The sequence below is a fragment of the Bos mutus genome, chromosome 7 (genome assembly GCF_027580195.1).
Source record: "Bos mutus isolate GX-2022 chromosome 7, NWIPB_WYAK_1.1, whole genome shotgun sequence".
Lineage (NCBI taxonomy): Eukaryota > Metazoa > Chordata > Mammalia > Artiodactyla > Bovidae > Bos > Bos mutus.
Window position 1 is genome coordinate 60,511,035 of NC_091623.1, and position 13,448 is coordinate 60,524,482.

General features: G+C 49.2%; 1 protein-coding gene across 1 annotated transcript; it reads right to left on the bottom strand.

The window, feature by feature from the left end:
• Positions 1 to 494: 494 nt before the first annotated feature.
• On the bottom strand, positions 495 to 4,722 carry S1PR4 (sphingosine-1-phosphate receptor 4). Its single transcript, XM_070373947.1, has 2 exons — positions 4,652 to 4,722; positions 495 to 3,998 (listed from the first exon to the last, which is right to left on the bottom strand). Exon 2 carries the CDS (start codon positions 3,897 to 3,899, stop codon positions 2,742 to 2,744), a length of 1,158 nt encoding a protein of 385 aa, XP_070230048.1. The 5' UTR covers positions 3,900 to 3,998; positions 4,652 to 4,722; the 3' UTR covers positions 495 to 2,741.
• Positions 4,723 to 13,448: the final 8,726 nt, after the last annotated feature.

Consider the following 13,448-nt stretch of genomic DNA (forward strand, 5'->3'; position numbering starts at 1 on the left):
AACCCACTGCAGTATTCTTGACTGGAGAATCCCCTGGACAGAGGAACCTGGTGAGCTCTACAGTCCATGGGGTCACAAAGAGTCGGACATGACTGAGTGACTGAGCACGCAAGCACACAATCCTAGCTTATACATGCTTAGAACTTTCCCCTCCCTGTCCCATAGCACTTTCTGTGATGATGGACAGATTCTGTGTCTACATTATCCAAAATAGTAGCCACAAGCCCTCAAAATGGGGTTAGCGTGACCAAATGTCATGGGCTGAATTGTGTCTCCTCCAAAATTCATGTCTCAAAATCTTAATTCCCAACACCTCAGAAGAGGCCCTTATTTGGAAATAGGATTTTTATAGGTATAATTAGTTAACCTGAGTCACACTGGAATAGGGTGGCCCTAATCCAATAGGACTGGTGTCCTTATGAAAAGGGGAGGGATTGCCCTGATGGCCCAGTGGTTAAGAATCCTCCTTCCAGAGAGAGGTCGTATGTCATTGCTTACATGTGGACTCTAAAGAGAAATGATACAAATGAATTTACAAAACAGAAAGAGACTCATAAAGGACAAACTTACGGTTGCTGGTTGGGAAGAATAGGGGGAAGGGATAGTTAGGGAGTTTGGGATTGACATGTACTCACTGCTACACTTAAAATGGATAACAAACAAGGACCTACTGTATAGCACATGGAATCCTGTTCAACCTTATGTGGCAACCTGGATGGGAGGGGAGTTTGGGAGAGAATGGATACATGTAATGGATGGATACATATATGCATGGCTGAGTCTCTTCCCTGTTCAGCTGAAGCTATTGCAAAGTTGCTTGTTATTTGGTTATACCCCAATACAAAATAAAAAGTTGAAAGAATCCACCTTCCAATGCAGGGGACCTGTATTTGATCCCTGGTCAGAGAACTAAGATCTCACATGTTGCAGGACAACTAAGCCAGAAAACTAGAGAAAAGCCCTTGTGCCACAGTGAAGACCCAGAACAGCCAAGAAAAAAAAAAAAAAAAAAGACTTGAGAATTTGGACACAGACGTGCAGGCAAACAGAACCCACGTGAAGATGGAGGCACAGATTCGGCTGATGTGTCTACAAGCTGAGGGATGCAAGACTGCCAGCAAACTCCCAGGATCCACGAGAGAGGACTCAGGGGAACCAAGCCTGCTGGCACCTTGACCTCAGACTTGCAGCCTCCAGAGTTGTGAGCAAATACATTTCTGTTATTCAAGCACCCCCTCCCCAGTCTGTGATACTTGGCCACTGAAGCTCTGAGAAATGCACCGAGAAACTGAATTTTTAAAATTAATTTTAATTTTAAGTAGCCACATGTGGCTAATGGCTACTTTATTGGACAGCACAGTCAACATGTCCATTATGCCATCCCCTATCCGGCAGGGGAGAAATGGAGGCTCAGAACAGAGCTGTCCCTTCTGGAGTGGCAGACAGGATGCTGCCCCAAGGACTTGGCAAGACATAGGCAGAAAGACCTGTGGGCGCTGTCTCAGCTGGGCGGATGGAAACAGAGAACTTCCCACTAGCCAAAAGTGGCTACATTCAGAAGGTGTCCCCCTGTAGCACTGTCTGGTACCATTGCTGAGAGTCCTGTGGAGTGCTTAAATTCTAACGCACTCAAAGTTGATTTCTTCAGTCCCATTGTCCTCTTATTGAGGGCTCAGTAGCCATGTGGTAGGGAGGGTTCCCATACTGGGAAACACAGATGTAGAACATTTCCACTATCGCCGGATGTTTCTTTGACACACTGATGCCTGCTCGCCACAGCAAAAGCACTGAGCAATCACCGACAGCGCCTGCGGTGAGTTCCGTCTGCCATCAGCCCATTTTACAGATGGGGAAGGGAGAGGCAGTTAGTACTAAAGCATCTCCCTCTCTGTTGGACTCCAGGCTGAGTCCCAAAAGATGCAGAAGCCAGAGGTGGGGGGAGGAGGCTGCCCGGAACCCAAGATGAGAGATAGGGCAGGCAAAGGGGAAGTGAATGGGAAGGGGTGGGTGTCAGTGTCACCGCCCCCACTCCCCCTTCTGGTAGCCTCCCAAAGCTTACACACACCTTCAACAGAGTGGATCGGTCACACACGTGTGTACAAGCACACACCCTCAGACAAGAGGCCTGCTACACGCAAGGATATCTGCACACCAGCGCACTCTGCTCACCGGCACAACTTTCTCTGCCCTCAACCTCTCTATCCCTCTCTGTCTAACACACACAGATAGTCTCACCCGCACCAAACCCCTTGCCATCACAACCACACCCCCCAGCACACAGACCCATGTCGCTCCCTGGCCACTGGCCCAGCTCCAGCAGACCCACAACCCTCATGCATTCACCCTGACACCCCCTGTGAATAAAGGACCGCACCATCTCATCCCACCACTGAATTTCCCTGTTCCCAGGGCATCCACCCACTCCCCCCCAGCCCACCCCCACCGAGGCCCAGAGAGGGGCTGGGACTTCCTCTGAGTCACACAGGAGCGGGGTGCACACAGCAAACCCATTGATCTCCAGTCCAGCGTGCTCTCGGTTCCAACCAGCTGTTGCCTCCCACTCCACAACAACCATAGGAAACCCACTTGGTGACAGCAGCCCCAGGAGGCTTCCGGGAGCATGGCGGGGCCCTGGGATGCAGGCCCCTGGTGGCTAACTGGTTCTTTCCTCTTCTTCAGGCCCGACTGCAGCATCCCTGCACGGGGATCGAGGCTGCTGAGCCTCCACCCCGACCTTGGCTTCAGACACTCCGCACGCTAGAGACACTGGTCAGGGGCTCCCGCATCCGGAAGCTGTGCGATCGAGAACCCCGAAAGCTGTCCCTCGGCCTCAGTGAGCTGTCGGTGTTGGAGGCTGCAGAGTGGGCCTCAACGGCCTGAGCCAGGCAGTCCCCAGGCCCTCGAAGCCCTAGCCGGAGACATGCGCCGCACAGGAAGCCCACCACGGCCCGGCACACCTCCCGGCTTCGGAAGGAGTAGATGATGGGGTTGACCGCCGAGTTGAGCACGGCCAGTGCCAGGATCCAGTCCATGCCCCGCAGGTACTCCTGCGCCCAGACGTTGGAGCCGAAGATATCGGCCAGCAGCAGGCCGAAAAGCGGGCCCCAGCACACCACGAAGGCCACCAGGATCATAAGTACCGTCTTGAGCAGCCGGCGGGCCTTGCGGCGCGCCGGGGTGCTGGGCGCCTTCTGCCCATTGGCGCGCACCACTCGGAAGATGGCCCCGTAGAGCACCATGATGGTGGCCAGGATGCAAGCGAAGACCACTACGCAGAAGAGGATGTAGTCCTTGGAGTAGAGCGGGAGGAGACTGGAGCAACGTTGGAAGGCGCACACGCAGTTCCAGCCGAGCAGGGGCAGCAGGCCGAGGAGCGCCGCCAGCAGCCAGCACAGCCCGATGAAGCTGCACACGCGGCCCCGCTTGGTGGCCCCGCTCTCGGCCACCGGCCGCACCATGGTGGCGAAACGCTCGCCGGCCGTGAAGAGCAGGCTGAAGGTGGAGGCGGCCAGCGCCATGAAGAGCAGGCCCTCGCGCAGGAACCACTGGGACGGCGCCAGGCGGAAGGTGTGCGCCCCCGACAGCAGCACGTTGGCCAGGTACGCGGCGCCGGTGAGCAGGTCGCTGAGCGTGATGTTCACGAGGCAGTAGTAGACCCAGCGCCGGGAGCGCATGCGGCTGGCAATGGCCACCAGCACCAGCATGTTTTCCAGCACCACCAGGCAGCTCACGGCCACGAACAGCCCTCGAAGCACCCCCAGGCCGACCTCCTCCGCCCCGGCGCGACCCGCCAGCCGCCCCGAGTGGTTGTAGTGCAGGACGATGAGCCGGCTGTGCCCGCCGGCCGCCAGCAGCTGGCAGGACTCGGGGTCCCCCGTCGGGGTCCCCGTGGCGTTCATTGCGGTCCCCCTCCCCGAGGGCAGACTGAGGCCCCGGGGTGGGGTGGTTCGTTCGCCCCAGGCAGGGTGGAGCCGCGAGCCTTGCCCGGCCTTGGTTTCCTGTTATTTGAAATTTCCTGTTATGTTCAAGGTACCCCCCTGGGTGGGGGTGAGGCTGAGACGGGGAGGGGCATCCAACGGTCGGCTCCCATCCTTACTCCCAGAGGGCAGGGCGCTGCGGTCACCCCCTGTCGCCCCCTTCCGGTCCTCGAAAGCCCATTGAGGGTGGGGTCCCCGCCCCCACCCCCTCACTCCCTCTAGAGGGTGGGTAACCGGTTCCTTTGTGGCACCCAGGCTGGACGACTCTCCCGCCCCCACCAACAACCCCTTGCAGGCCGGACCCACTGTTCCATCACCTGCTCCTCAATCTATCCAGGCCCGCCTGGCACATAGTAGGTGCTTAATAAGTGTGTACCGAGTGGCCGCACACACAGAAGCACTGCCAGCTCCCTCATTGGTGCAGTTGTACCCCCATTTTATCCTCACAATAGGGCCAGGACCAAACAGTTCTGAGGGGAAACTGAGGCCTGGAGAGGGGCAGTCCCTGGGAAACCCTGCAGAAGACAACACAGTGGGGAAGTGAACCCCACGCACCCACGCGGGTCTGGATGGGAGGACCCTCCTTACCCGGGTCTTCTGTTGCTTTCCAGCCCCTGAGCTGACCTTGCTAGCAGCAAAGCCTCAGGGAACCCCTACCCAGGGCGGCGCCTTACCTCTGTAGGGAGAAGGGGCTCACAGAAGTGGGGAGCTCACACCCCAACTGCTCGACCTCCCTCAGACTGACTCAGCCTGAGAAGGTGGAGGACCGAGGTGTGTGGGGACCAGGTGGGGGAGAGGAAGTGGGGGGTGACATGTGAAGTGATGCTGGGGGAGCCTGAGGGGGGAGGCACAGCCCTGGCCAGTGTCTGAGGGGAGTGGCACAGGCATCTGCGGGGCTCCCTAGCCCCCCTGAGTGGAGGATGGGCAGGACGTGGGGCTGGAGGGCAGCCCTGCAGCCCTCCCCTGAGTTCACTGTTCAGCCTGGAGCAGGACAGTTACAGGGAGGGGAGGGGGGCTGCACTGAGAGGCAGCCACATATAATCACTGGAGGTGACCAAGCAGAAACAGATCTGAGGTGGGAAGGGGATGGGAGGAGGGGCTATGCAGGCAGGTCGGGAGAGCGAGGAGGGCAAGAGCAGCGAAGTCTTTGCTCAGGTACTACCCTGTGCAGTAGGACCACCGAGCCCCAGTCCCAGCCTCACAAGGGACCCCTGACCCAGGCACACTCAGAGAGAGACACATGTATAGTCTGAGCCTGGACCCTGGACTGAACCTTGACCCCAGGCTGAATCCTGTCCTTGGTTGAGCCCATGACCATAGGCTGACTCCAGCCCTGACCCCTGACCCTTGCTGAGACTTGACCCTGAACTGAGCCCTGATTGCAAGCTAAGCCCTGATCCTATTGAACCCCAACCCTGACTAAACCCTATCCCTAGGTGAGCCCCTGACCCAGTCTGGAAGAGCAAATTGAGAACTAGACTGAAATGTTATGAGAGAGCAGGATTTGACTAAATTGAGGCCAAGCTGTCCAACTGTGGTGACCTTATGCCATGGATTACCTGCTGCTTAGGTGAAAAGCCATATGTGCATTATAACTTATTTAACCTTACAATTATCCTTATGTTACAGAAGAGCAGTCCTCCTTCAGAAATTAATCCTTAAGACACAGCTCTAACAATACCCAAGTGAATATGGAGACAATTATTAATTGTCATTTGTAAATGCAAAATATTGGAAGCAACCCACATGTCTGTATACAGGAGAGAGACTGATGTACTACACTGCACTTCAGAGTGGAGTACTACACAGCCATGAAAAAGAATAAGGTCTATTTCTGTGATGGAATGGGGTGACTTCCAGGACATATTGTTAAGTTGAGGGGGAAGTACAAGAGTATAGGTAATATGTTACCTTTTGTATAATAAAGAAGAGGGAATAAAATATCCACATATCTGCTTGTTTTTGCAAAATGAAAGGTAAAGCAAAGAGCAATCAAATTGGTTACCTACAAGTGTGGCTGGGACTGAAATTTAAGAAAGGAGGGGATACCATCGTTTGTATTTTCCTTTTTGTATAATTTTTAAACTGTTATTGCTTTCTATATTCAACAAAAATTTATATCAACAACAATGGAGGACAAAAGCTTTAAGATGGAATATAGAGACATCCCTGGTGATCCAGTGGTTAAGGCTCTGTACTTCCACCGCAGGGAGCATGGGTTTGATCCCTTGTTGGAGAACAAAGATCCCACAGGCATGCAGTGCAGCCAAAAAAAAAAAAAAAAAAGGGATATAAGTAGAAAACAAATGAACCGAATGATATTTCAAATGAAAACCATAACCCCCAGAAATAGAAAAGAACCAGCTTATGCAACTTGTGGACACGGTACTGATTCTAAAGACAAAAGGAACTGCAAAAAATATTTTAAACTTGGTTCAGTACATTGGTGTGTTCCGGAGTGGCACAGGCATAGTGATTCTGAAACTCTCATGTATATTATGGGACTGAGCAAACTAGCAAGTGTGTTGATATTATTAAGAATCAGGTCTTTCCTGGGGGAGAAAGAAAGTGCAAAGATGAAATGGAAGAATCCCATGGGAACAGAACGAGATTAAAGTATCTGCGTGGACTTGATAGTTAAACAAAAATCTACTTCCTAACTCTGTCCACTGAGACAACCCAATAGGAATGAGTGCACCTAGCACCTAATCTTGGCTTCTAAATATCATCCTCTCAGAAAGGTGGGAAGGGGAATGCAGGACTCTTGGGAGAAATGGCAGAATCCAGGATACAAGCTATATACAAGGTGAGGCTGGAATGTCTTGGTGCATCAAAGAGTAAGGAAGGGCTCCCAGAAGGATGGGACCCGTCAGAGAGATACAGGCTGGACAAATCTGGGACAATTGATTGTGAACAAATGTTGTTCAGTCACTAGATCGTGTCACCGTGAACTGAAGCATGCCAGGCTTCCCTGTCCTTCACTATCTCCCAGAATTTGCTCAAATTCGTGTCAATGGAGTCAGTGATGCTATCTAACCATCTTATCCTCTGTTGCCCCCTTCTCCTCCTGCCTTCAATCTTTGCCAGCATTGGGGTCTTTTCCAATGAGCCAGCTCTTTGCATCAGGTGGCCAGAGTACTGGAGCTTCAGTTTCAGCATCAGTCCTTCCAACGAATATTCAGGGTTGATTTCCTTTCGGATGGACTGGTTTGTCCTCTGTGCAGTCCAAGGGACATTCAAGAGGCTTCTCTAGCATCACAATGGGAAAGCATCAGTGAATGATCTTAAAATCATATAGACAGAAAATAGGATGGTGAATGCAGGGGCAGGGGAGGGAGAATTCAGATTTAGTGTTTAATGAGAAGAGAGTTTCAGTTTTATAAGGTGAAAAGAAAGAGTTCTGCAGATAGAATGTGGTTGTGACATTTGCAAACATTAAGAATGTGTTCATTCAGTCCTATCTCTGAAATGGATGCTCAGCATGGTTCATTTATGTTATGTTTATTTTACCACAATAAAAAACAGTTTTGAAGGGACTTCCCTGGTAGTCTAGTAGCTAGGACCCCACGCTCCCAATGCAGAGGGCCCAGGCTAGATCCTACATGCCACAACTAAGACCCAGTACAACCAAATAAATAAATATTTTTTAAAAATTAGAAAAAATAAATGATCTTTCCATATGACCCAGCAATTCCACTCCCAGGCCTTCACTCAAAAAGAGTTAGAAAAAAATCACCATTCGATAATTATCCCAGCAGTAATGGACCCAAACAAGATTGATCAGTGGAGGGCTTCCCTGGTGGCTCAGTGGTAAAGAATCTGCCTGCTAGTACAGGAGACACCAGTTTGATCCCTGGTCCGGGAGGATCCCATATACTGAGGAGCAACTAAGCCCGGGCACCACTACTATTGAATTTGGGCTCCAGAGCCAGGGAGCCACAGCTACTGAAGCCCAAGTACCCCAGATCCTGTGCTCCACAATAAGAGAAGTCACTGCAATGAGAAGCCCAGGCACTGCAAGTAGAGAGTAGCCCCCACTCGCCACAACTAGAGAAAGCCTGTGCTCAGCAACAAAGACCCAGCACAGTAAAAAATAAATTCATCAGTGGATGTTAAAATGATTGGGTGGAAGTTTGAAGGGGAGAAGTAATCTCAAAGTATGTTCCTACAGATGACTTAGCAATTACAAATGCCTTACTTAGAACCCTAGTGAATAGCTTCTTAACCAAGCCATGCAGGTAAACACACTGGGAATGAGGACAAATGGTCTTTGTGGGCCTCCTGATAGGAGGCGCCGAGGAGGACACATTGCTTCCTGGATATTCCTGCCAAACACAGACCACCTGCATTTGATCGTGGGAGCCATCAGACAAACCCACACTGAGGGACAAGGTCGGAACAGCTATTAAGTGTGTGTGTGTGTGTGTGTGTGTGTGTGTGTATGCGCACGCTAAGTCACTTCAGTCCTGTCTGACTCTTTTGCGACCCCATGGATCGTAGCCCACCAGGCTCCTCTCTCCCTGGGATTTCTCAGGCAAGAATACTGGAGTGGGTTGCCACGTCCTCCTCCAGGGGATTTTCCCCACCCAGGAGTCAAACTCACATCTCCTGCGTCTCCTGCATTGGAGGTAGATTCTTGACCACTGAGCCACCTGGGAAGCCTGAAAGGTATTAAGAGACAATAACAGCAACAACAAAAAGCCTGAAGCTGACTCAGAAGAAAGGAGATCACAGATACATGAAATTATGTGCAATAAGTGATCCCCAACTGAATATACCACCGGTGGAGAGTGAGGGGTGGGGAGGGGAGCATTGCTATATAAGACAATATTAAAACAACTTGTGACGCTTTCACACAGGCTGTATATTAGCTACTATTATTGTATCAGTGCTAGATTTCCTGAATTTGACCATCCTGATTACTTAACAAGACGTGTTTTTTTGTTTTGTGGGTGGGTCTTTGTTTTGTTTTTCCAATGCATGAAAGTGAAAAGTGAAAGTGAAGTTGCTCAGTCGTGTCTGACTCCTAGCGACCCCATGGACTGCAGCCTACCAGGCTCCTCCATCTATGGGATTTTCTAGACAAGAGTACTGGAGTGGCTTGCCATTGCCTTCTCCGTCCTTTAGGATTAACTGGCTTGATTTCATGCATTATTTGTTTTGTTTTTGAGTCAAAGTGCATGATGTCTCCAGCTCACTGTCAAATTATTTAGAAAAGATTAAGAAAAAGAACAAAATTATTTTGTGCATATTCTTTAGGGAATAGATTATATACTTTTAGATTATGATTATAGAGAAATGTAAAGCAAAAGGTGAACTGTGGGAAGCTCTAGCTCAGGGATGGGCAGACTTCTTCTGCAAAGAGCCAAACAGTAACTATCTTTGGTGTTGAGGGCCAGGCAGTCTCTGTCACAGTGATTCTGCTGTCATGGAGAAAGCTGCCCCCCATGATGTGTAAATGAATGGGTGTGGTTATGTGCCAATAAAAATTTATTTACAAAGCAGGCTTAGAGCAGGTAGGGAGCCCTGCTGACCTAGAGGAAGCCTTTATGCGGGTTCATTATCATCATCTTGCAACTTCTGTTGGCCTGAAATATTTTCAAAGTCAAAAGATAAGTGAAGAAAATGTGGATTTCCTAACTTGTGGTCAAGTGATGGTCTCTAAATATCAAGAAGAAGCAGGGGGACTTCCCGGGTGGTCCAGTGGATAAGACTCCATGCTTATCTCAGGGAGCCCAGGCTCAATCCTTGGTCAGGGAACTGGATCCCACGTGCTGCAACTAACTAAGACCCAGTGTAGTCAAATGAACAAAATTAATATGTTAATTAAAAAAAAAAAGGAAACAGGGCTCCTTGGGGAAACAACCGGATCCAAGGCTGGGGCTGTGAAGTATGAGATGATCAGAAAGCGTCTCACTATGCCAGAACTATGAGCTCTTAAGACCACTGCGTCACATCACAAGGACTTAGGGGCCAACTTGAAGAGGCTTCCATTGGCTGGAGAAGGAAAATAGCAGAGACACCACCTTGCAGAAAAATGTCCATATTGTCAAAAATATAGATTTTCCAGTAGTTATGTATGGATGTGAGAGCTGGACCATAAAGAAGGCTGAGCACCGAAGAATTGATGCTTTAGAACTGTGGTGCTTTAGAAGACTCTTGAGCGTCTTGGACAGCAAGGAAATCAAACCAGTTAATCCTAAAGGATGGAGAAGGCAGTGGCAAGCCACTCCAGTACTCTTGCCCAGAAAATCCCATAGATGGAGGAGCCTGGTAGGCTGCAATCCATGGGGTCGCTAGGAGTCAGACACGACTGAGCAACTTTACTTTCACTTTTCACTTTCATGCATTGGAAAAGGAAATGGCAACCCACTCCAGTGTTCTTGCCTGGAGAATCCCAGGGACCGGGGAGCCTGGTGGGCTGCCGTCTATGGGGTTGCACAGAGTCGGACACAACTGAAGTGACTTAACAGCAGCAGTAGCAGCAATCCTAAAGGAAATCAACTCTGAATATTCTTTGGAAGGACTGAAGCTGAATCTAAAGCTACAATCCTTTAGCCACCTGATGTGAGGAGCCGACTCATTGGAAAAGACCCTGATACTGGAAAAGATTGAGGGCAGGAGGAGAAGGGGGCAACAGAGGATGAGATGGTTGGATGGCATCACTGACTCAGTAGACATGAGTTTGAGCAAACTCTGGGAGGTAGTGAAGGACAGGGAAGCCTGGTGTGTTACAGTCCATGGGGTCGCAAAGAGACATGACTGAGCGACTGAACAACAAAGGGAAGAATAAGATGTACACTGTGTAGAAACACATCTAATGTTACATCCATGAGTTCATAGTGACACAAAGGAGAAAATAAAACCCTTTGGTGATCTTTTGTGGCTATTAAGGAACTAACTCATTATTATGAAAACTGCTAAAGAAAATCAAGAATCAAGCATTAAACTTTTCTTTCCTGCACAGCTTTTATTTCTGGGTAACCAATTACTTGATAGGGGAAAGATATTTTGATCATACTACATTAAAAATTTTTAATTGTGGTGAAACACATGTGGCGTTAATTATCACTAACCATTTTTAAGTGCCCAGAGTGGCTTTAAGCACATTCACATTGTCTTGCAGCCACCACCACCATCACCTCCAGAGCTTTCTCATCTTCCCAAACAGAAACTCTGTCCCCATGAAATATTGATTCCCCCTCCTGCTCCCCCAGTCTCTGGCCCCACCATCTCCTTCTGTGGATCTGACTCCTCTAGGGTCCTCCTGTGAGTGGAATCAGTGTGTGTCCTTCTGTGTCTGGATTACTTCACTGAGCATAGCATCCCCAAGGTTCATGCATGTTGTAGTGTGTGCAGGGTCTCCTTCCTCATTGGGGATGAATCACATTTCATTGTATGGATGGACCGTATTTGTTTAACCATCCGTCTCTCAAGGGACATTTGGATTGCTTCCTCCTCTTGGCTATTAGAAATAATGCTGCTGTGAAGATGGGTGTACAAATATCTCTTCAAGACCCTGCTTTCAGTTCTTTTGAGTGAGCTGGGTTGTTGAAAAATTCCAGGCAATAAATGCAGAAGGAATGCAAGTATTCGAAGTCACCATTTTTGCAACCCCGATTGATGTATGTAAGTGATGATCATCAGTGGCCACTAAGATTATTAGTAGAGAGAAATTTCTCATTGGGAAGTTCACAATGGATGAGTCAGACCGATGCCCCCTGAACCCACTGGTCCATTTTAATGAGAAGAGAGAGAGAGACATACACACACACACACAGAACCAACTGGCTGTTGTGTTGTTACATGTTTCATGGAGAGAGACACACGGATACACAGAGAGAGAACCAACTGGATGTTATGTGTCATCTGCTGGAGCTCACACCACCTAGAAAGTCTGTTCATGTATCTAGGCAGATCATTCGCAGGGGTTACAGGGCACAGAGGAGCCCATTGAGCCACAGCTGGAAAGCAATCCACCAGTTAGGAAGCTGAGAAACTCTACCAGACAAGTGATCTCGTTTATTCAATAAATAAATGGCACACACAAAAAAGGTTGGGTGATAGTTATTGGTGAAAAGCTTCTTAAGAGATAGAAAAACCAAGGGGATTCCCAAGTGGTGCAGTGGTAAAGAACCCACCTGCCAGTGCAGGAGATGCAAGAGACATGGGCTCGATCCCTGAGTCAGGAAGATCCCCTGAAGAAGGAAATGGCAACCCACTCCAGTGTTCTTGCCTAGAAAATTTCAAGGACAGAGGAGCCTGGCAGGCTACAGTCCGTGGGGTCCCAATGAGTCGTACATGACTGAGCAACTGAACTGAACAGCAACCAAATGCCACATGTGGGCTTTGTTTGGGTCGTGACTCAAATGAACCAACTGTGGAAAAAAAACACAGGTAGCATTTCATCATCTGTGATGAGGCATTTCCCCACCAGGGCCCCAACCGTCTGAGAGGAACCCTGCGGGACTCTTGCCCAAAATGCATGGCGTTAATCACATTGTGAGCAAACCTCAGACAAACCCAAATTGTGGGACTGTTCTACAAAATAACCAGGCAGAATTCTTTAAACAGGCCATGACAAAGGCTAAGGAACCATCAGCCAGGAAGGAGACGAAGATCAGGAGGTGCAGTGTGGAATCCTGGCCCAGACAGAGGACAGAAGAGGGAAAAACTGGCCAAATTCTATCAAGTCTAGAGGTTAGGTAATAGCAGGATGGTTGATGTGAATTCCCCGGCTTCTATAACCTGGTTTGTAGCATGTTACCTAAGAGGTTCACGTCAGAGGAAGCTGGGTGAAGGGTGTTCTGGAACTCTGCACTATTGCTGCAACTTTTCTGTAAAACTAAAATGATTACAAAATGAAAAGCTTTAGGGAATCCCTTGGTGGTCCAGTGGTTAGAACTCCGAGCTTTCACTACCAAGGGCCCTCATTCAATCCCTGGTGGGGAAACTAAGATCCCACAAGCCATACAGTGGGGCCAAAAAAAAAAACTTTAGAAAAGATATTTACAAGACACATGGGGAAATGTGAGTACCCAGTGGATATTAAATACACAGGGATCATTGCTAACTTTTTTAGACGTGTTCACGTTGCATTATACTTTTTCTTTTTAGAAGTGAGTTTTGTCTTTTGCTTTTTACAATTCTGATGTGCTTTTAAGCTTTATTGGTATTGTCTTTTTGCTTGTTTTTGGCAGTGCCGTGAGAGGCATGTGCGATCTTACTTCCCCTGCAGGGGCTGGAACCTGAGCCCTCTGCATTGGAAGCTGGGAGTCCCTAGAAAAGTCTTTATATTCTAAAAAGATGTGAATGAAATGGTACCATATCAGGGAAAATGAAAGTAACCAAGAGGCAGATTTCTCTGGTGACTCAGACAGTAAAGAATTTGCCTGCAATGCAGGAGATGCAGGACATGAGGGTTCGATCCCTGGGTCAGGAAGATCCCTTGGAGAAGGGAATGGCAACCCA